Source organism: Crassostrea angulata, chromosome 10, assembly GCF_025612915.1.
Source record: "Crassostrea angulata isolate pt1a10 chromosome 10, ASM2561291v2, whole genome shotgun sequence".
Lineage (NCBI taxonomy): Eukaryota > Metazoa > Mollusca > Bivalvia > Ostreida > Ostreidae > Magallana > Magallana angulata.
The window spans coordinates 51,362,797-51,387,581 of record NC_069120.1 but is presented as its reverse complement, the minus strand read 5'-3'; the positions used below and the strand labels follow the sequence as shown (position 1 = coordinate 51,387,581).

The following is a 24,785-nucleotide window of genomic DNA, read 5'->3' as shown; positions in this document are numbered from 1 at the left end:
CTCAATTTATATATATATACATTTTGTGGTTTCACTAAAAAAAAAAAACAACACACTATGTTCAACATTCGTATTTAAAGATCTTTTTTTCATTGAAAACAAAATAAAACAAACCAACCATTCCAGCATTTACAGGGAAAAAAAACCCATAAAAATTATACATATAATGGAATAAAAAATTAAGTATATAAATATTCGTACAATAACTTTCAGTGCAATGTCAAGATGTACTGAAACCACATTCCAATTAATAAATGCTCTGTTCCTGGAGCAGATGTATTATGCAATGACATTTAATAATGCGTAAATTTATACAAACAATTCAAAAAATATATTTTAAAACAAATAAACAGTTCTCTTGAAGCAAGTAAACAATTCATTCACAAAAAGTCACATAACCATTATCATACAACCACCATAAGAAGTAAATTCACTAAAAGTACCATAGAAGATACAAATTAATTCATACATGTAAATATTGTGTCACACATTAATTTTGGCGAATCAGCAGTGTATATATATCTTATTATACCGTAATAAACTTTGCATTATAAATGAGAACATTTTTCCTTGGTAAAACAGTTAATAGTGCATTAATTCATTTTTAGGTCACAATTTAACATTGATATTATGCTGAAAAAAATGGGTAGCAGATAGTCACTCTTGAAGGATCAATATTATGAGTATTATAAATAAGCCAATTGTATAAGCTCTTGAAGAGAAACAACATTTGTTAGTTGTCCATGAGGGAGGATTAATCACAAGTCAAAATTTCATTCATGATATCTCTATTTGTTCTTCATCTTCTTCAATGACCAGCACTGATACAAGCGTTTTCCATCATAAATCCATGTTCTTTGAACAGTATGACTGTAAAACAACACAAGAATGATCATGTGTAACATAAGAAATTCTTAATGAAGGTTGAAAGCAAAAGAAAGGGATTTTGTTCATTCATTTTTTTTTATATTACAAATGTAATGTGTCTTCAGTTCTAACTTGAACATATATGACAAATACCCAGAAATACTGACTACACATGTAATTAATAGTGATAAGGTTGATTGAAAAAAAATTCTAAAAACAGAAAAAAAATCCAACCGCTAGAAATGCAAGCAAATGAGCAGACTACTGGTAATTCAAATAACATCTTGTTTATTCTTAATATTTCTTCTTTTTGCCGATTGCACTTACATTGTTGGTAGCAGAATTTAGACATTTGCAGAACCCCTTTCCTGGAATCGGTCTCCATTGTTCATATCGTATTATACGGCTATCTATCTCACAGCCTACAATCACATCAACAAGAAGTTTAAAATTTAATTTTAGGTTTCTACACCTACACTCACTAAGATCTGTGAAACTTGCAAGTTTCACAACTACCGAGCAACAACATGCTTTGGAAAGGGGGATGTACATTTTGGGGCCAAAATAAAATTATTGTTTGTTTGGAATTGCCTCATGCATCATGAAATAAGATGTTCCTGTAAAGGTCGATCAGCTTGTGAACTCGCTACACAAAGATGATAAACCAAATTAACAAAAGGACAGTGGTTTAAGTGAGTTGCGTGAGGTGTCCTGAGTACTTCCGAATGGAGAAAAGATGTAAACATCTCCCATTATAAATATCTGTAAGAATTTTGTTTTCGTTCCTGTGAACTTTAATGAGTGAAAAATGATAGTTGTTCACTGAAGATATCTTGGATATATTCCCTTTTATCGATTTCAACTGTATTCCTTTCACAGGTATGTGTATTTTTATTAAAAATCATCAAAACGTGATGAAAGCAATAACATGGGGCAGACTATAATACCTTTACTGATTTATAATTAATACATACCTAGGGTACACCGACACAGGTTTTCATGATTTGGGGGACAAATGGTTTCCTCTAAAGAGTGCATGCATCTTTCATCTGATGGACAGTCACTGTAACAAATAATGTACAATCAGAGATCAGCTGTAGACCTAACGTATAGAAATTAAATGATCTATGTTCCTGGATATAAAAAAAAAATTACTGCAACATATAAATATGATGAACAGGGTAATTTTCAATGATATCTTAATTCTATACTTTTGACACGAAAAATCTGATTTGTTAATATGTTTCACCATTTACCTGTATATGTAGTAAATATAAAGACGATTCTTTAATCACTGTTAATGTTTTTTATTCCTGTGAACCCCCCCCCCCCCCTTACACAGCATGTTTAACATGTTTAATACATCTTCCGGGCTCCGGGGCTTGAATACAGTACCTTTGTACGGCGCAACCCCCGGGATAGAGGCCAATGTAACCCCCGTCTTCTGTCCAGCCACAAAAACAGAGCCCAGAATTCATGAAAATAAACAAAATTGTCATAATTTTCTTCATAACGTAAACGTTGTTTCCGGTGTGCAAGTATGTTACGAGTTATCTCCCATTTGTTTTGCTGTACTTTCACTTTCGCACAACACATACGCCTGAACGAGAACCGTCACTTGCCAACAACAAAAGAAAAAATATATAAAAGTAACAGTAAGTATAAAGATTTACTCGGTAATTTGTTACTTTTTATACAATGTGAAGAAAAAATCGTCTAAAGTGATTTCTGAGTAAAGTCAATACTGAGTCATTTGGAAATACCCATCCTCGGTGGCTGTAGTACAGTTCACGGGTTGGTGTTCTTTTATTGAAACTATACATGTAATAACAATGTAAACCAAAAATAATATGTAATCATGTTATTGTATAATTTGGAGTTTAACTTGTTTGTAGAAGGGGATCAAGGGTATCTCCTGAAATTTAAAAAGCTACATACGCACTGTTTTTACTAAGCGTGATCGTTACCAATAACTTTCATTTTCATTTCATATTAAGAATTTGCCTCACTAGTAGCTGACTAACTAACTCTAAGAAAAGAGATATGGCCTCCCTCCCTCTTCGCTACGAGGCAGCTATGGTACTGAGTGGAGCTGGAGATGCCCTGGGATACAAGAATGGTTCCTGGGAGTTTTGCCATAAAGGGAAGGAGATTCTCAAGGAATTGAAATCTCTTGGAGGAATAGAGGCCTTAAATGTTAAATGTAAATTTCTGACCACATTTTATATGTTAGTACTAAATTGATTGAGTTACTAGTAAGTGTAAATATGAGATGATAATGCTTAGGCAGACTTGAAGTTGAACCGAGGACCCTTACTTTACTAATCAGGAGCTCTATTAGTCAGTAGATTTATAGTTGTAATCCCAGGTTCATTCAGTAATATGTTTTCTTTAGGACTGGTTCATGGGTGACTGAAACTAAGCTCATATTTATGGCACGCCAAATTCACAAAAATGAGCTAAACATAATTTTACCGTAGATAAACTAGGTTTATTGACTATTAACTATAGTTTACGAACTGTAATTTATAGTCATTGATTTGTTATCTGTAAAACCATACTTAATGGTTGTAAACTATAGTTAACAAATGCTAATCTAAGTTTTTTATCTGTCTGTAAATAAACGTTAATCATAGATTATGCTGATAAATATAGATTCACATCTGTAAACTATATTTTATATTCGTTAACTATATTTGAGAGTTCTTTATCATAGTTTCACATATTTATCAACTATTTATTAACTATGTTTTGCAATCGCAAATGGTTGTTTTTAGTGTTAATTATAGTTTACACTTCTGAAATAAGATGATCCTGTTAACTATGATTTCGAGATGTAAAACATAGATTAAGTTAATGTCTTTTACTATAGTTTTCTGTCCATAAACTACAGTTTGCAACCAATAAACTTAGTTTATCAACCATGAAACTATGTATAACTTATTGTTGTGAATTTGGTGTGTCATACATATTGCCAGAAAAAAAACTTTTAATATGTATCTTGTAACATATTTCCTAAATTTGTACAAAGGTTAGGTAATCTTGATACCATTAAGTGTTGAAACCAATTTGTTGTAAGTAACAGGTTAAATTACAACATGTGTGAGTATTTTTGCAGTTTGTAGCCAGTAACAAGTATTTTGTTGCTGGTATTAGGTTATGGTTTTAGGGTTTTTCCTCTTTGTAACCAGTATAACCAGGTTGTTGCTATTTTTAGTACCAGAGTGGATGGTCAGTGACGATACAGTCATGCATTTAGCAACAGCAGAAGGTGAGATTACAAAAGCTTATTCTTTTCTTGATATTCTCCTATCGGGCAGTCATATAAAAAAAAATATTACATATATGTTTACTTTGTATAGATGCACATAAAGAAAAGACTATTTATTTTTGTTTGCAGCACTGACAGAGAAAAGTGGTAAAAATTGTGATAAAGGAGAGCTATACAAAACGATAGCTGAGAAGTACAAGGCATGCATGAGAGACATGGTGGGCAGGGCTCCAGGTACAGCAATGGGGCAAGGGGGTGGGGGTGGAAAAAGGAGGTTTGTAGAAGTAGCATGTGCAGATCCAGAAAATTTTTCCCGGGGGGGGGGGGTATTTTTTGGTAATTTTATAATGTAATTTAAAGAAATTTGAATTTTGCATTGAGTCTGGACCCCCCCCCCCCCCCCTAGGTTCGCGCATGCTACTGTAACATGTAAGGTGGGAAAGAGGGAACAAAGGAGGTTTATTTTCATAGTAGGACCAAAACCAATAGGCTCACTTGTATTCATTATACATGTGACGTAATGTAATATATCATGTCATTTTGACGAAGAGGTTTATTGTTGTATAAGGAGCAGAGCCTTTTTTTCTTCACTCATGTTCATAATAGATGTGACATTGTGTAGCATCCATATCATGACATGTTGACTTTGATGCTTTCTGATTTGCAATTTTAATTTTTACAAAGAAAAATTTTAGTTGGTTAATAATTTTATTTACCAGTACTATATTTGTATCTTCACTAGCCAAGGGTCCAATTCATTAATTTTCATTTCCTTTGGATCAGAACCTTCGCTAGCAAGGATGCTATATTTAGTGATTTTGAATTTCTGAAATCAGGTATGACTTGTTGCAACAGTGTTCATGATCTGAAACCCAACATGTCTAAATGGGAAGATGGATGTAGAATTGAATTCAACGAGAGGTAAATTTGTTTTGTGCCCTAAGTAGAACAGTAAAAGTTAGTTTAAAAAATTGACAAAAAGGATCATCTGACTCAGGCATTAAGCTTGCTCTGTATGGACAAGGATATCTTGTTGCTTTGGTGGCTGTATTTTTGTTGTACTACCAGTTCTTATTTCTATTTGACCAGGGGTGGGGGATGTGGAGCGGCCATGAGAGCCATGTGTATCGGTCTGAGGTATCCAAGGTATGTCTGTGTGTCACCATTGCAATGCTTGCTTGATAAAATTTGTTTTGTATTTTGTGTTAGTGAAAAAATCTCTTTACATCCATCTCCTTGCAAGCTTATTTAATCAAAATATATCTCTTCATTTTGATACCATGAGGAATTAGGAAAGAATCAGTACCGAAAATAAAGTTCAGTACAAGAAGATTGAAATCTGGTCACTGAGTTACTGTAGATTCCTTATTTTACAAGAGAACCTAATTCCGACATTCAGCTGTTTTGAATCAATCTCGAGTCAGATTATTATACTGCAAGCACTAATTTTTAACCGGGTTTTCCAACGGAAAAATCTGGTTATTAAAATGGTGAAAAGGGTGGATGGGTGGGCAGGCGGCTGCCAAAAGGGTACCCTCATTGTACGGATAACTCCTCCTTCAGTATTCAAGAGAGGAAGTTGTTCTTTTGCAGATCAATAGTACATATATCAGAGGTGTGCATATGCTAGGATTTTGATTTCCGATAAGTTATGAAAAAAATACCAGCTTTTGAACTTAGTCATTTTTTGGCAAAATATTGCATATAGGGTACCCTCATTGTATGGATAAATCCTCCTACAGTTTTCAAGATAGGAAGTTGTTCTTTTGCATATTATTGTACATATATCAGAGGTGTGCATATTGCTAGGATTTTGATTTCCGATAAGTTATGAAAAAAATACCAGCTTTTGAACTTAGTCATTTTTTGGCAAAATATTGCATATAGGGTACCCTCATTGTACGGATAACTCCTCCTTCAGTTTTCAAGATAGGAAGTTTTTCTTTTGCAGATTAATTGTACATATATCAGAGGTGTGCATATTGCTAGGATTTTGATTTCTGATTATCTATGAAAAAAAATACCAGCTTTTGAACTTGGTCATTTTTTAGCAAAATATTGCATATAGGGTACTCCATTTCACTGGACATGGGTTGACATGGATTATGGATACAGTTCACATAAAAGAAAACCCGGTTTGCTGTCACATTGACAGCTTTTCACTTGTTGTGTTATAATTTTATGTCTGAAAAACAAATGCAATATTTTAAAATCTGCGAGGGTTGCTTCTCATGATAATACGTGGATATTAATTCTTCGCGTTTAATAAGGTATCTACAGTACTCCGAGTTATATCATTCTCCAGTGAATTATATCATTCTCCAGTGGATGATAATTCTTATGAAGTTAACATTGTTTATTTTAAATGAATTCCAGGGAGGAAGACTTACCTGACCTGCTTGCTGTAAGTATAGAGTCCGGGAGAATGACCCATCACCACCCCACAGGTTACCTGGGTAGTCTGGCCGCCGCCCTCTTCACAGCGTACGCCATACAAGGTACATGTACATATCAAACTCTTATCCATTCGTTATCAAGGACTTAAAATCTTTACTTACTGAGGTTTTTTCTGAAGTATTGAAATATAAGAAATACTGGTATTAATTATTGAAAAGTAGAATCATGATCATTATCTAAGAGATACTTTGGTTTAGAAAAGACAATTATTATTTTGTCTTGATTGTTTTCAAGCAGGCATGGAAATCACAGGAATCATTTCACTAAATAAAGCCTGAATGTGTTTTGGTTACAGAGATAACTTGTTGTTTATTTGTGTCATCTTACTATCTTTCCATCAGAGGTCCTTGTAACATATTGAAATTTTTTAACAAATCAGGAATACCGCCCAAAAAGTGGGGAGCAGGACTAATGGGTGTGCTACCACAGGCCAAGAAATACATCATAGAACAGGACTTCTATGTGAAGGAAAACCTAGAGGCCTGGTAAGATCAAAGATAAGCATTGATATATATTAAAAATGTAATGTTCAATGGCCGGAAAGGGGGGTGGGGTGGAAAGGAGGGCTCTTGCAACAAACAGTTTACTTAAATTTACATACAGAAAAATAAAATATCATTAAGTTGCGCCACCCACCCTCCCCCTCCCCGACTTTTTTGGATGCATGTAAAGAGTTGAAGTGAACATAAGAAAACTCATAAAGTTATTTGGTTGTTTTTTTGTTTGTCAGGATTTTTATACCCCTGCAAAGTTTGTGTGGGGGGGGGTTGAGATATATAGGAATCAACGTGTCCGTCTCTCCGTTCACCCATCTGTCTGTGCAGTTGTGTCCGGTCCATATCTTTCTTATGGAGAAGTATAGAAATTTATACTTTTATCTTTAACACAAAGATTGCTTATGACTTGAGGATATGTGATGATTTTGAATCAAGGTCATATTGGCAAGTTGAAGGTCACTGGAAGGAAAATTGCGAAATTTGTAAAATTTGTGTCCAGTCCAAATCTTTCTTATAAAGAAACATTAGAAATTCATACTTCACACAAAGATTGCTTATGACCTCATGTATATCAGGATTTGACCCAATGTCATTTGAGAAAGTTCAAGGTCATTGGAAGGAAAATTGCAAAATTTGGTCCGGTCAACATCTGTCTTTTGGAGAAACAATGAAAGTTCATACTTCACATAAAGATTGCTTTTGACCTCAGGCTGGTCATGAACTTGATCCAGGGTCATTTGTTCAAGTTCAGTGTTAATAAAAGTGCATAATTCCTGTCCATGTCATATATTGTAGTGGAAAGTGATAAAAAGCTTACATTTGATACAAAGATTGCTTGTCACATGTCATTACTCTTAATAGCTTTGGTCATTTGTGCAAGTTCCAGGTCACTCTAAGAAAAATGATGCATTCAATATTTTATATTTTTTTAGTGGGGGATATCATTTGTGAGCTTGCTTGCTCACAGTACTTCTAGTTTTTATCAGTCTGCTCCTTTCATAAACAATGTTAAATGCCTGCCACACCATTGTGACTAACACTGAATTCAACAATATTCTATAGCTGAAATGTTTATCTCTTAATCTATTTGAAATTTTTATTAAAAAAAACCCTCTAAAAAGTCGAAATTATCTGAAGATATGCATTAAGTGATGTTCCATCAAACAGAAAAATACATTCATTAATAAAGATTAGAAGTGATTATCAATACATTAGAATCATGTCCATTACATATTCTAAGTAAAGTACTCTACCGTATCCTCTCTCTTGCTTTCTCTTAATATCAAAGAAAATGTATTCCATGATCATTCAGGTGTTTATACCTCTCTTCTGCATTTTCATCTTTTACAGAAAAAGTAAATTTATTCTAAATTGATTGAAAAATAATCTTATTCATCATAAGATATAATTTGCCTTTTCTTCTTTAAAATAATGATCATCACATTATTTGGTTATTTATTTTATGTAAGCCCAAGTCATCAAATACAAAATTCAACTTCACATCTTCTTTAAAGATATCTTTAGAATTGGCACTGATCACACTATGTGAATTTAAAAAATTATTAAACAAAATTTTAATTATTTTGCTAAAGTACCGGTAACTTTGAAATATGAGGGCTGTCCAAAACGTTCATGGACAATCATGTTTTTGTCATTTTGTATGGGTTTATTTATACATATTGTATATTTAAATCTTTGTCATAAAATTTCAAATCAAACTAAAGTGGTTTTGAATGTTTTCCATAGAAATAAAGGAAAATTATAATGTATCAAAGGCTCGAGGAAAGTACGCACGTCATAGCAGTATTATATGAAAAATCCATGTCCGGGGCTTATCTCCTCTCCGCTTGGTCTAATCTGGCTCAAACTTCACCTCAGTGTCTATGGTCAAAGGGTGTGCAGTGACCTTGAATGAATTTTGTACGTCAAACGTCAAGGTCATATTGGATCACACAAGAATCCTATTTCAAGAGCATATATTCTTTTTACTTAGTCCTATTTGACTCGTTCTTCACATAAGAGCCTAAAGGATGTGTAGTGACATTAACCAATTTTCAAGGTGAATTGATTGAACAAAAATGTCTGTATTTAGGGGACTCTGTAATGAGATTGAATTAAAAGTTCAATGCCAGCTGGAAAAGTTTTAAGTTATAGGTCAAGGTCAAAGCAGAATTCAATTTAAGACCGGGAAATAACAGCCCCATATGCCTCCTACACTGCCCTGTTATTTGTTTGATGCACACTTCAAAGATAAGGAAGATGATGGACCACTTTTACCCCCTATATCATTGTGAAATGTTAAAAATATGACAAAGTTCAGGTGAGCTAACTGGACACTTGTAGGGGCCATATGTGCCCTCTAACGCTTATTATGAATACCTTCTGAGGCCCTCTACCTAACCCTAGTGTTTCCAAGTTCTTGTGGCCTATCTCAAGTGAGATATAAACCCCTGAAATGAGCCGGAACCCATGAGTCACTTGGTGGTACCCCTACAGCCCCAATTTATGACTGAGTTTTTAGATATGAATATTTGCATTTTTTATACGGTGTACGTCATTTTCATATGTCGTTTAGAAATATTTTCAAACCAGCAGAGAACTTATAAAGATATCACGGCAAGAATATGTCTTCAAAAACGCCTGAAAAAGCGACGTCATCTGACCGCATGGAACAGCGCGCCATCGTAAAATTGTGTTGACTGAGGTAAAATACCGATAAAAACAAAACAAACAATTGAGGAAACAGAAAAAACATCAAAATAGTCCGAGTTTACTTATCCACAAGTGGCACAAGTGATATTTTGATGGAATATGCGATAGTACCCTCTGACCAAACGCTGAATGCAGCATATTACTCTCAGGTAGACCCAGGACTACGACGTTATAAAAACTTCATTATAACTCAACGTCAGACTGGGCCATGCGGCCTGTTTAGGCAATGTATATACATTGATAACTGCATTACAAAAATGCACATTGCTCTGATTTTTATACATATACATTATTTTACTCTATATTACAATATTATAATATTTTCCTGATAATGGGATGTTATTTTGAATAAAACTACATGCGTCCACGAACCTTTTGGACAACCCTTGTATATGACACTGTGAAATAAGACTGCATTATTCAGCATCTAATTAAAATTTTGATATCTTATACATTGATAAAACAGTCTACACGGTTTCAGGTTCCAAAATATAATGCTTTAACATGATTATCACTTACAGGGATTACTTTGAGGATCGTTGGAGAAAATATCTGAAAAAGAAAGAGCTGTTAGATGGAACCAAGGATCCCAAGCCAGACAAACTGAAGGAGGATGAGAGGGACAAGTTTTATAAGGAGCTCAGTTTCTCTGGGTGGGGAGGATCAAGTGGGCACGATGCTCCAATGATTGCGTATGTAACATAAAATGTTCATTATTGCATAATGTAACTTGAAATCTAATTATTGCGTATGTAACTTACTTAAATGGGTCCCAACTTGATTATCACTGATAGTTCTATATACACTGTATTAAAAATATGTAATTACCAATACTGATTTAGACCTTTGCTTAATAATACACTGTACTGCATTAGTGGTTAACGGTCAGTATTCTATTTGTCTGCATGGCTTGGTGTGCTTTAGGAATGACAATATCCAAAAATAAGCATTTTGCATAACTGAAAAACACACAAGAGTCAATTAATACCTGTAAGTTTTGAAAAAACATTGTCAAATATGACACATACATGTACATGTAGAAGTAAAAAAAACAACCCAAAATCTCAATTAAAACATGTAAGTATGGAAAATATACAAATAAGTATATACATAAAGTACAAAAGCCCTTTGAGCTCATATTTATAGGTAAAAAAATTATTATTTCACAAATTAACACAAAACCTTTGCGAATAAATGCATAAATTTTGCTATAAAATATAAAATTTTTGCAAATGAAAATGCAACTTTTGCGAATAAACATGAAACTTCAAAATAAGAACTGTATAGTTATTTCATACAAGAACCCTTATGAAGAAGGGTAGATTCAAGTTTGTTCAAATCATGTTCCCTGGGGGTAGAGTGGGGCCACAGTTGGGGGTAGAAATTTACATAGGTATAAATACTGGGGTTACGGTGGGGCACAATGGGGAGGAGGTCAAATTTTTTCATAGGAATATATAGGGAAAATTTTTTTAAAATCTTTTTCTCAAAAACCAGTCAACCAAAAAAACTATAGCTTTTGTGGAAGCATCCTTTGGTAGGGTAGATTCAGGTGTATTCAAATCATGATCCCTGGTGGTAGGATGGGGCCATAATGGGGGGTCGAATATATGTATCATTTTTTTTATTTGCTTTTTATTTTTAGCTCACCTGAGCTGAAAGCTCAAGTGAGCTATTCTGATCACATTTTGTCCGTCGTCCGTCTGTCTGTCCGTCCGTCTGTAAACTTTTTTACATTTTGAACTTCTTCTCTAAAACCGCTAATCCAATTTCAAACAAATTTGGCACAAAGCATCCTTATGGGAGGGCAAATATAAATTGCAGAAATAAAAGCCGGATCTGTATTCAAAGCGGAGAAAACCTTGAAACTGTAGAAAAAGGGGGGTGCATTTTTAAAAATCTTCTTCTCAAGAACTACCGAGGCAAATTCAACATAGTTTAGCATAAATTATCCTTATGGGAAGGAAAATATAAATTGCAAAAATCAAGTGCTAATTCTGTTTCCAATCTGAGTTATTACGAAAATAATAATAAAGGAAAGGCGTGATTCAGCTTCGCGTTCGGCATCCGGAAAAATGGGTAGGCAAGACTTGGTCTGGGCAAAACAAAAGATTTGCAGTTATTAATCTGCCAATCTTATTAGAATTTCAGGATATTTGATGGACCAGTATATTTGTATTCGCTGTAAATATTGTGCAAAATAATGCTTATTTGGAATTGACGATTGTCGATCTGCCCCGGTTTTTATTTTGCCACGGTCCGGGTTTGCATACCCATTTTACCAAGACTCGTATTCCATACTTCTAAAACGAGGTTCTTTGTTTAAAGCAGCCATGACATTATACGAAAAAGGGTCGAGCTGACTATGATGAATTTGCTTGTTGTGCAACAGTTTGCGTATGAAGGGAAATTTTTGAAACATGCAAAATATTTTGGTGCCGATTTTGTGAAGTAACTTGAGGCTAAATATTTCAATGCGTTGACAGTTTTCACACATGACGTTGGTGTTAGCTTGTTCTGATTTTCGTATCGTTTTCATTATTTATGCTTTGTAACCTGGGAACTATCGTCTGTATTTTGTGATTTTTACGTATCAAATCAAACAGAGACTTCGGTAAATCAAACAGTTAACTGTTTACCTGCGCAAATTAAGCAAAATCTGATGTATAAAAAAAAACCTGAAATACAATTCATTCTATCGGTAATTCGGCAGTATCTTTTGCGTAATGGTAGATTAATGCAATAGGTTTTGTTGAGATGCTCGGCATTTTCTCGAGTTTATTCAGTTTAAATAGAGTTTGATATCGCTGACGGAAATATGTAGGTATATACATGTATATATATGATTCATTTCGAAAAAAAAATTGTGTTCCTTATTTGTTATAGTGCATGTTTCTTGTGTTTAATTGTTTACAATTTCTATTTACTAACCATATTTGAGTGTTAAGCTTCGAATTTGAGCAAGATACAGAGATTTGCTCACAATTCTATGTGTGTACACAGATCGATTAAAAAAGTTTGTCAATATTTATTAAGAAAATTTTCATAGTCTGTTCTTCCAGAAACCAACTTTAACAACTAATTGTATTGTAAACTTAACCCTTTTTCGTCATTATTACTCAGGACTACTGTACATGTGATCCTGGACTGTGTTTATGTACATTTGTATAAACTGATTTTGAACCTCAAATACCAGTGAACTGGTCTTGAGTGAATAAAAGAATTGAACATCTTAGACCATTCTTTTTTTCCATTTTAAATGCTGAATAGGAAAAACCAAGTTAAAAATCTTAAGCTGAATGTAATTAACTCATGTGAACAGAATATGACTCAAACCTAGGCGAACTGTGAGCCCTGTATCTTGCTTATAATTCTACGATTGACGCTGAAAATTTGGTTGAACATTAGAAATTCTGTATGAATTAGAGTATGTTAAATACTTGTAAAAACAAAATAAAAGAATGATATTCTGTATATACCTACTCTCTGGGGCCCCCTCTTTATACAACAAATAATGTGAAATTTACATCAATTTTGATAGTTTTTCAAACACGAGTAAATAAAAACGACATCTTTAAAACAGTTTCCGTAGTTTTGACACATTTCTGTTGCGGGGATAAAGTAATTATCGCTATTCCTAAGAAAATATCACAGCGGAAAATTATCCTGGTTTGTACGCGAGGTAAATAACAGTCATTTAATTATAATGGAGAAGACAAATTAAATTTTTGAATGTTTTAAATTTGAGGAATTGAGCACATTGAGGTACAATTTTCTTCTTCACATCTATACATGTAGTATTTTTTAAATAGAATACAATAACTATTATATTTTTTAAAAAAATACAATAACTAGTAAGAAGTTGATGAAAAAAATGTACCTATATGCTCTCATATATTTTGATCGCTTTACAAGGGGGGGGGGGGGCAGAACGAATATATAGGGAATTGGAAGTTAACAACTTAACAGTGTACACCTACCAAATGTTTAGTTTTATATCTTGCGTAGGATTTTCTTATTATTCAAAGATTACGTGTATGCAAAAATAAGTGTAAAATTCGAATACTTGACAATATTTATTTTTGTTATTCTACCGAGGGACCATATGGCACAATATCTTTTGAACGCCCATTGTTGCTCAGGTGAGCGATGTGGCCCCATGGGCCTCTTGTTTACAGCAAGATAATTGGGAATTTTTGAAAATTTGTTTGTATATTTCAAAAATCTTTTTCTCATAAACCATTTAGCCAGAAAAGCTGAACTTGCGTAGAAGCACAAACAGTTAGTGTTGATTCAATTTTGTTCAAATCATGATCCCTAGGGGGTAGGCTGGGTCCTACATTGGAGGGGGTCAAATTTTTACTTTGGAATATACAGAGAAAAATCTTTAAAACCATTAGGCCAGGCATGCTGTAATTTGTTTTGAAGCATCCCCAGATAGTGGTTATTTAAGTTTGTTGAAATCATGATTCCCAAGGGTAGGGTGAGGCAACAAGGAAGGGGCGGATTTATACACAGGAATATATAGAGATAAATCTGTATAAATCTTTTTTTTAAAAACCAATGTGAAATTACCATAAAATCATCTTGTTACCAAAGGGGTTATATGTTTATATGTTATTTCGAGAAAACTCTATTATACAGACATCTTTTTTGTTTGACTCCAAAAAGCTGATTATATTATAATGGCTTTGTTGCTCAGGTAAGTAATGTGTCCCATGGGCCTATTGCTCCCTTTTATATGCTTACAGAGTACGTAATGCATTTTTAAAAGGAAATTTCTTTTCTAAACATTTAGGTTCCAAATATGATTTTACAGAAAATATTAGCACCTATGATGACATGCTTTAGAGGACAAAACATCTTCGAATTCTTTAAAATTCGTTGATTTTGTACATATGTATTACATGTACTGTTCCTTGGTTTGAATACCATTCATCTCTTGGAATTGATGATTACTGTTCTGTTTGCTCTGAAGGTATGATGCTATCCTACAGTCTGGAAAAAAATGGAAAGAGCTGTGTAAACGGTAATACATGAAATGTTTATAATATTGAAAGTACATGTATACAGACAATCTTCTTCCTTTATTTTAGCTTTACAATCTGTACATTAATTGTAAACTTAAGCATATAATGTATTGCTATTTTTATAAATGTTTTTCTGAGGTTCGTTTATGAACACATGGTTGAAATATGTTACAGATATTCTTAACTCATGTGGTCTTTCCTATGTCTGGATTAATCAAAGTTTTATTAGTATCAACTGGCTAAAATCTATTGTGAAAGAGACGCTCATAAATAAGTTTTTACAATATTGGTTCAGGAATGTAGAAAATGCACCCAAATGTTTGAATTACAGAATCTTTAAGAAAAGCTTTGGACAAGAAATTTATTTTAAAAAACTTCGAAATGGTTTAAGATTCATATTTACAAAATTTAGAACCTGTAATCATAAATTACCAATTGAAACTGGAAGATGGAATAACATAGAAAGTAATGTAATAAAAACACTTTGGGTGACGATTACCACTTTTTTATGAAATTCCAGGAATTTTCTTTATTCCGCAACAAATTAATTGAAGAAAAATATTCAACAAATGTTAACACCAATAAATTTGGGAAACTTATGAATACCAATGACATTGATTCATTTAAAAAATTGTCCATATTTGTTTAAAAAAAACATTAGCTTGATTTATTTAACTCTGTATTCTTTCTAACTTGACCCTGTATTGTACATTTGAAAATATTTTTGTTTTTTTTTTTGTATCTCATGTACCATTGATATGGTTTGAGCAAAGTTAACATTCATTCATTCAATGGAAAAAAAATCATTAACATGTATATCACTATTTAAGATCTAGCTCTAAAAACGCGAAACTATAGATCAGAAGAATCCTTTAACGTTGATTAACTTTTTAGAGCCATGTTCCATGGGGGAGACAGTGATAGTACCGGTGTCATTGCGGCCTGTTGTTACGGGGCCATGTATGGATATGAGGGGGTACCGGAGGGAAATTATAAGGTATCAATATTATTAAGTTTATGAGTATATTCAATAAAATTGTTTTTTGTCTTCAAAACAGATTAATATGTGTACGATATATCTGTTTAAATACACAACTTCATCTTCAGAATCTTGAATACCACGACAGACTTGTTAAACAGAGCTACCTGTTGTATGAGTTAGCATATGGATCTGAACACAAAGAGGGTGTGAGTGGTGAGAAGGAACAACGTACAGAAGAGGTAGAATTTGTTTACTTAGAGATAATTCATCATCTCTTGTTTATTACAATTATGCAGAGTTTTATTTTATTTGCAGGAAAAGGGAAAGACAAAAACACAAGGAAAACCCATGAATGAAGGAGATCCAGTAAATAAAGACAACAATTCAAGTAACACCGAGGACAATCAAAGTCAAAAAGATGACGATCAAGTTAAAAAAAGCAAAGTTGATGATGAACAGGATGAAAATCAAAGTGAAGAAAAGTATGAAGTTCAAATTGAAAAGGATGAAGTTCAAAGTGAAGAAACGGGCAAAGTTCAAAGTGCAAATGATGAAGTTCCAAGTCAAAAGGATGAAATTCCAGTGGACACTGAACAGAAGGCTACTCTAGAGGAGGGAACTCCAGTTTGATGAACAAGTCATTCCCTGGATTGCGAGTTTCTGTAACTCATTGAAGCTTTTATGCAGGACCAGTTCCATAGAAATGGTCATATATTAATTGGAATGTAATGCTCTTGTATCTATAAATTTTACATTAACTAGACTTTGACCCGTGCGTGCACGGGTTGACATTGCATATCGGACATTTACGAAATAGGTACATCGATACACCTTATTATTGACATTTACATAACAAAGCTATAAGCCTACAATAATGCTATTAGTTTCACTACACTTTCCTTAGTTTGAATAATCTAACTGTGTCTCGGGAAAGGACCTCACCACAGTTAGAATGCCTCCCTTATACCCGTAATGTAGCAGAAAATTGCAGAATCGCTCCGGAACGATTTTGGAGAAAGTTAATGAAGTTGCCTTGAAAATCGCAGTCAAATTCATCACAACAAACTATTTTGAGACTGCAAATACCTTTCAACTAAATATTTTAATCCATAGAATGGAAGAATTCAACACCTTTTCACCAACGTACACGTATTGTCTTTTTAAAACTGGGTTCGTAAGACATTATCCATTTTAACGATAAACCATATTCTATCCTCACTCTCCTAACAAATATAATTTAACCCTTTGCATGTAATCAAATATTTTTTGTCATCACGAAGACAAAAGTAAGTACATAGTTGAAATGTATACTTTCTCTCATAGAAATCATTAATATTTATGAACAGAATATAAAGCAAAAGTCCAATGAAAATTTACCCGTATTTGTGTTATCATTTCTGAGTTTATTCATGCAGATGTGATATTCTTGAAACATAAACTAAAGATCCCGTTAGAGTGAATGTATTGCACAAACGCAAGATCGTAAAATCCAAAAAATCCAGGTGATTTCTGGGATTTTTTGAGGATTTTTCTTTGATTATTAATCAGCGAAGCTTAACTGAGAAAAAATAAACAAATTGGTAATCTTCAAGTACCAATGATGTTTAAAAAATTTAAAACAAAAGACAGTATTCTTCCGATTTCTCGGTATTAAAGACCAAAAATTGGAGTCTATTATTTTAATATAGATTCTTTATTGGTGAAATCAAATTAAGGTACTTCACTACACCTAGACTTATACTTTTTAAGACACTACGTCACAAGATGGCAATTTAAATGTTTTGTTAAAGTGTTTGTATCAATCGATTCAGATGTATAGCATCATAGCTCAGTGGTTAAACTATCAGGCTTGTGAACCGCAGATCCTGAGTTCGAATCCGCCCGGGCTTTTGTTTATGTTTACTGAATGAAATTTTTGAAAATATCATTTTTTTCCAAGATTGCACTTTTTTCGCCTATTTGACATATATACTTCTTATCCATCATGCTTTCCAGCATAAGGAAGTAATTTTCTGCTAATTTGAGAAAATATTTCAAGGTGTAGTGAGGCACCTTAATGGATGTTGGCATACAAAATGAAATAATCTATTTTATAAAAATACTAAATTAAAAAATTAATTATGTTATGCTATAGTTCTGTGCTTCGCAAAAAATATTTTAATACTACTGGTAGTAATTTGTTGATTTGATTGATATATTTGAAGTTTAGTTATTCATGTGATTGCATTGTAATTACCGGTATATAAAATGAAAGGCTTTATGACCAATAAGTGGTTATCATACTATTTTTATTTTTCCCATTTTATTTTCCATTCCTCGTCTATAAAGTGATAAGTAAAGAGAAAAAAGAAACACAACACGCCCTTAAAACATATTGCAGGACATAAATTTTCAGTCTACAATAATATATTATTGTTAAACATGACCTGTTAAATCTAGGGCAATATTAGTAAACTACTTGTATGTTCTACGAATATGATAGGCACAGATTCATGTCTGGATGATCAATATTTTTGTTGGTTCGTAAATTTGGCTCGATATTTCCATTTTTAAAAATATTATCAAAACAGTTAGCTGTCTGAATTAGAAGGCACCACCTCAGCATCAAAGTCTATTAGCTCTCCTTTATGGCAGCCCTGCTGGGCACAGGTCTCTTATAAGTATTTTGTAGTTGTAAAAAGGGAAATATTTCAAAATAAAATATAATTGCTAATAATCTTAAGAACTTGGGAGATTAAGACAACATCTCCAACGCATCAGAAATGCCCAATTTAATGATCTTTTAGAAGTCATTTTGACAGAAGTCAAAATTTCATTTTGTAAGTCTATAAATTTGTCGTGCTGAATCATTGTATTATTGTTAAATGGGTCTTTCCTTTAGTCTTTAATTCTTGATATGCAATATCAACGTTGACTTTTATTTTCATCATGAGTATTAAGAGTGTTCATGGATATTTCTTATCATTCAGACACCTAATGCTCTTCGAAAAATATGTATAAATCACACTATTCTGGACTTCTTTTAAATTAGTTGGCAGTATAATTGTTTGTAAAGACTGATGAACATGATCCATCAACTTTGGGAACGGACAACTAAATACTGTGGTTTCATTAATATTCAAGGGTATCAATTTTCATGGATAAAATGAAAATCACAGTTTCAAGGATATGTAAATTCGTGGCCAATGACCCTATCAATACAAATAATTAGTACAAATTGCACTTCAATGAACATTTAATTTCATGGATAAACTTAACGAAATCCACGAAAATTGGTGTTCAACGAATATTGATGAAACCACAGTATATAGTCCATTTAGCAATTCATCTTTCAAATTGAATACAGGAAGAAGGTCCCTCGCCTGTCAACTATCCTTCCAAAACATATAAAATTCAGCAAACTGTAGAATATATATAAACATTACAGTACTGAAAAAGGGAATTTAAGCTTTGCTATAAGTAATGTACAGTGATGTTAAAAAGGGAGATGACCAGACAATAGTTCTTTCTTGGTATGATACAAGTATGTAAGTGTCTGAATATATACCCTATTTTCAAATTCAAACGATCATAAGTAAGAAAGTTACATTGTACAGCCATTAAAACTTTATCAGCCAAAGGTACACGACTAAGGTTAAGTATTCAGGAATATCATAGACATATCAAACTACGGAAAATGAATCAATTTTGTTTGTAGCATAGCGCAATGGTTTGAACTAAAGAAAAGATTGTTCTTAATAGAGTGTATTTGTTGTATACATTTTCAGCGTCTTTGTCTTTGATAAAACTACGAATCGGTTTTTTAAATGTACAGTTCAATAAATTCAAAAGACGTATTGTTGGGGTGCAAGCGGAGTTTGCATAATTAAAAGAAATCAAAATCACATAAATATGTCAACTTTCTAATATTTAATTTTTTCGACGCTGTCTGTTCCCCTTAGTTGCTTTCCTATTTTGAACCTTAATACCATAGTCTTACATCAGTATTGATTCTACATGTATAATATGTCCTGAAATTTTATTCATATCTTTTTCCTGTATGAAAAAATTTACTTATGACGATTTGTATTTTTGTGTATTCTTTATGTATGTTCCTCTTGTACCAAATTATTTGGTTTGATCGAATTATCTGAACTGAACTTATTCCTAACAAAAACTACGTGAGCTTATGAAAAAAAAAACACTTTGTAATAGAGAAACTGGACTAAAAATTAATCAAAATTTAAACAAATAATACCTCACAAAAGCACATTAGTCTGTGATTTGAATAATGTACTCCCCTTATAGAAGAAATTTGCACGTTAAGAAAGGTTGTTCAGTTTACTTTTTTTATCTGTTATAATCGGCAAAACAAGACAAACTCTAAATTGATAAATCGGCTATGACCGCAGCCAGGTGTGTTTTTAAAGAAAAATACTTGGGGGGGGGGGGGGGGGGGAGGAGGGTAGCTACTGATTCAAAATACCTGAAAGTAACCCGCAATGCACTAAAGTGGTGGTTTTATAAGAACAGCTTTCAAAGTCACTATGTCGGATATTGAAACTAAATATGTTTCATGACGTAATCTACGAGCTAATTATTAACATATCATTTCATTAAGTACCATCATACATTTAAAATGATCATCCCTATTCATAGCTTGAATAATCGCGCTGATGATGATGGAACATATTGGTATTTATTGCTAGCGATGTTTCACACCTGACAATGTATCGTGTACTCTTGTCTCTTTTTATAGTCGTATAGCTGTTTGGCTTACTAAAAAATACTATATGTATTTTAGTAATTCCATATATATATATATATATATATATATATATATATATATATATATATATATATATATATATATATATATATATATAAGCTATTTTTAACATTATTTATTTTTGATATCATGTTATAACCTGCAATATTTTTAATTGTTCTGATTTTTTAAATTTCATACCATCTGAAACACACTGTAAGCTCACTTAAAACTTTGGTACAGGTAAACTTAACTACTGTCACTGGCGTAGGTAGACGTTCAGGTCTGCCAAATTTCATAGGTCAATTCCTGTCGCTTTACTTTCACTTTGAACAAAAAAGATTTTTTGTAAATTAAAATCAAACAGTTTGTAACCGAGAAAAATGACTTAAAATCGTCATTTAAGTAACATTACCATTCTTTGAAAATAATCATTTTTCACGAATCTTGGGGAAATACCCATATATTACCGAAATGAGGACAGGTTCTCATATTACGCACTTGAGACATAACAATGTAACATTTTGCTTCAAATTGTGGAAACCATTTCAAAGTAAGTATTAATATTCATATATTATGCAGAACAAAGTGAATGGAGGATAGAGGCATTAATCGTTTGTGCCACTAAACTATAAATTCTTTAAACATTGCTTGCCTTCTCCCGATTGAGAATGAAAAGTATATAACTTAAATAAATATTTCTATGCATTTTCAGCAAAACATTGTATTCTAAATGCCGTTTGTAGATTTCTCCAGAAGGCCTATTTATTGTTGGTAAAAGACATTTTTAAGCAAACCCAAGTTTTAACAGTGTATCAGGCGAGGGATAAACGACAATTACAGTCTCGTGGGATATTCAAATCACTTTTCACAATTAGGTTGCAATAAGATAAATAAACTTCGTGTTTATAATTGTTTGGTTGGTTGGTATCAACAGAAAGGAGATTATGTCAGGAAAAAGGAGCTATGTTACAAAGGAAATCTGTCTTTAAAATAGTGACTTTGACAGGGATTCTTATGACATCACCACTTTAGTGTATCAAGTGTCACTTCCAGGTATTTTGAATTATTAACTAAACTGACAAAAAAAGCACGGCAAAAATTATAATACTATCGAATTAGTTCATTTTATTTTTAGACGGAGGCTCTATGAGCCTCCTCTATTGCTACCGGTCAGCTCGCATGTGACGTCGATAGTGGATTTGACGGACACCACCTAGCGACAAAAATTGCGATATTCGTTTGGGATTCATATTTCAATATTATTATTGAAATAAATATCTTATTTGCAATTACAATAAATAGAACTATACATATTGCGATCAATAAACATATTGATTTCTCTCGAAAATTTTAGTCCATATGTCAAATTCCAAGTAAGTATGAATATGCATGAGTTTAAGAATAGCAGTGGTGTGTAATCGTTTAGTGGCTATTTATACTTTTTATACAGTTAATTCCTGTCCGTGACGTCAAATAATGAGGATTCCTCAAGAACCATCTTGTGCTGACCGAAATATTGAATAATTATGAGAGTCAATGGATAAAACACGGCGTGGTTCTTAGTCTGTATCGTATATTACTTGCGCATTATCAATTAATCTCCTGTGGAGATATATCTTTCTATGTATAGCTGCACTCCCGCCCCCGGCATCGATCCAATAAAGTGATTATTCAACAAGTTGAACCACTGCTCTGTGAACTTTAGTATTCCCTCAATTAAGTACAGACAACCGTGATCGTAGCATGGTATATTTTAGTTTAGTTTAACTTGGCATGCATACTAAACATACTATAAGGATAGTGAAACGAATAAATTAAACATCCAAATTACACCCTTTAACGCAAAAAACCCTACACATTCAGTGTTTGCTTAGGTAGAGTACCCAGGCCACGTGCTGTGAAGCTTGATTAATCCTGCATTCGTCTGGCCAGCGCTGTCGATTTCAAAGTAAGTTGGGAAGTCAGTGTGTTTTTGCAAGCTGATAAGAGAATTTCGCGTGAAAAAAGTGTAAAAACATTTGACAGTCACAGAATGTACATATTTTCTTTTAAAAGCGAAGTACGGGGTATTTCAAGATCTACCGCGGTATAATTATTTTAAACTAGACTTTGACCCGTGCGTGCACGGGTTGACATTGCATATGATATCGGGCTTTACAAAGTAGATACATCGAAACACCGTATATTGTTGACATTTGCATAACCAAACTTTAAGCCTACAATAATGCTATTAATTTCACTACACTCTGCTGAGTTGGAATAATCTAATTGTGCTTCAGGAAAGGCCTTCACCACAGTTAAAATGTCCCCATATACCCGTAATGTAGCAGAACTGAATTGCAAAATCGCTTCAAAACGATTTTGGAGAAAATTAATAAAGTTGCATTGAAAATAACAGTCAAATTGTTCACAACAAACCATTTTGAAGCTGTAAATACCTTTCTTCGAAAAGATTAAATTCTATAATTGCAGAATTCAACATATTTCAACAACCTTTTTTACACACTTTGTTGACATTCGAAACTCTCGGAATTTTTTTTATAGTAAATGCACTGTGTTTGAGTTATCTCCCGTATTTTCTTTGATGAATAGAAAAAAATTTCCAATGAAAATTAAGACGCATTTGTTTTATCGTTTCCAAGTTTATCCATGCAAATGTGATATTGTGGAAACATAAAATAAAGAGCTCCCGTGATTTAGCGTGAATATAATGCGCATGCGCAAGATTGTAAAATACAAAAAATTCAGATGATTTCCGGAATTTTTTGAGGAATTTTCGTTGATTATTAATTTACGAAGCTTGATTGAGAAAAAATAAAAACAAATTGGTAATCTTCAAGTACCAATGATGTTTAAAATGTTTAAAACAAAAGACAGCACTCTTCCGATTTATCGGTATTAAAGCTCAAAATTTCGAGTCTATTATCTTAATATTAATATATAGTAGTATAAATTTAGCTTTAAAGAGATATTACAGCGAATTATCTTCCTCTTGGATATTTCCCTTTTTAAACATAGTTAGATAAAAGAATATAATTCGTACATATACTGACAGATTGAATCTTTTTACAGCAAAAAAGTCTCGCAATTGCGTGTTAAATATTTTTCCGAAATTCTAAAATTTTGTTTACACCACAAGTAAAATCTGTATAAATTCGTATAATTTTCATCCCTTGCAGAAAGTCACGATGAAATGTTTACAGTTGATGCGCTAAGCTGTTGATCAAAAGGCTGAGCTAGCAATATTTCCTTTGACTGTAATTTTGAGCAAAATTGAGCAAAATGAGCTGTAGCGTCTCTTATATATAATTGTTTCATCTCCATAACTTTTTGAAACGCTTAGAAATATATTTGATCACTCTCTACAATCGAATCGTACATTCTGCAAAAGAAAAAGAACAACAACTATGCGAGATTGAGATCATGCATGTATTACCTACATGTAACATTAGGGGTTTTTAAGCATGAACGATTTTTTCATATGAAAAAAGTTCACTGTTCAAAAGTTTTTATTGATTATATATCATAAATTTTAGTATATATTGTGAATCATTAGGTATAGTACTATTAACTAACAAAATATTGTTTTTGTTTGTAATTTGTTTTTGCATATTCCATAAAAGAACAAGAATATGTTAGCAAGGTAGTTTCTGTCCTGTAGTATTTAGTATTGCAAACCCTTAATTGATACTCTAAACCTTGAATTCTATACCTTAAAATTGGAAGAAGAAAAAACCATTATTATTTTTGGGAATTGATTTTTATCAACTCTCTTATGCAGTAACTCTGGTAAACCGGAAGTCAAACTGTGTTTGGACCTAACCACAGATCATCGCCGCTGACAAGACCTTGTTCTCGAAAATAATCGATTAATTCGATGTAATGCATTCTGAAGCATTAAAAATTTTTATAGTTAAATATTGCTTGGATCCATATACTTTTCCAGAAATATTTACATTACTGATACATAGTTTGATGGAATTTATTTTATCTTAAAATTTTACGCAACATGATTCATATGATGTTTTCATAGAATTCTTAAAATTGTCCATATGGAGAAATGGTGTACATTTTACTAATTTGCTTAGCGGCCGTATTGTTATCACAATGGCGATTTTCAATACAATAGAATATATATAGAAAGGAATGAGAAAAATCAAAAAATTTTAATAAATAAGTAATTCTGAAATATTTTCTCCTCATTTGGTTCTGTCATTTA

The 24,785-nt window shown here is 32.7% G+C and overlaps 2 protein-coding genes across 2 annotated transcripts in view; one reads left to right on the top strand and one right to left on the bottom strand.

Moving 5' to 3' along the window:
• Positions 1-60: 60 nt before the first annotated feature.
• On the bottom strand, positions 61-2,422 carry LOC128164468 (uncharacterized). The gene is made up of 4 exons (XM_052828301.1): positions 2,263-2,422; positions 1,842-1,930; positions 1,195-1,289; positions 61-870 (listed from the first exon to the last, which is right to left on the bottom strand). Exons 1-4 carry the CDS (start codon positions 2,376-2,378, stop codon positions 841-843), a joined length of 330 nt encoding a protein of 109 aa, XP_052684261.1. The 5' UTR covers positions 2,379-2,422; the 3' UTR covers positions 61-840.
• LOC128164467 (uncharacterized) overlaps positions 2,407-24,785 on the top strand; it is a 64,451-nt gene continuing 42,072 nt past the window's right edge. Inside the window, exons 1-7 of the mRNA XM_052828300.1 lie at positions 2,407-2,522; positions 2,865-3,070; positions 4,085-4,138; positions 4,268-4,372; positions 4,975-5,059; positions 5,228-5,284; positions 6,515-6,636. Of these exons, the coding sequence (XP_052684260.1) occupies positions 2,911-3,070; positions 4,085-4,138; positions 4,268-4,372; positions 4,975-5,059; positions 5,228-5,284; positions 6,515-6,636 (583 nt within the window). The 5' untranslated portion in view covers positions 2,407-2,522; positions 2,865-2,910. The remainder of the gene's footprint in view (positions 2,523-2,864; positions 3,071-4,084; positions 4,139-4,267; positions 4,373-4,974; positions 5,060-5,227; positions 5,285-6,514; positions 6,637-24,785) is intronic.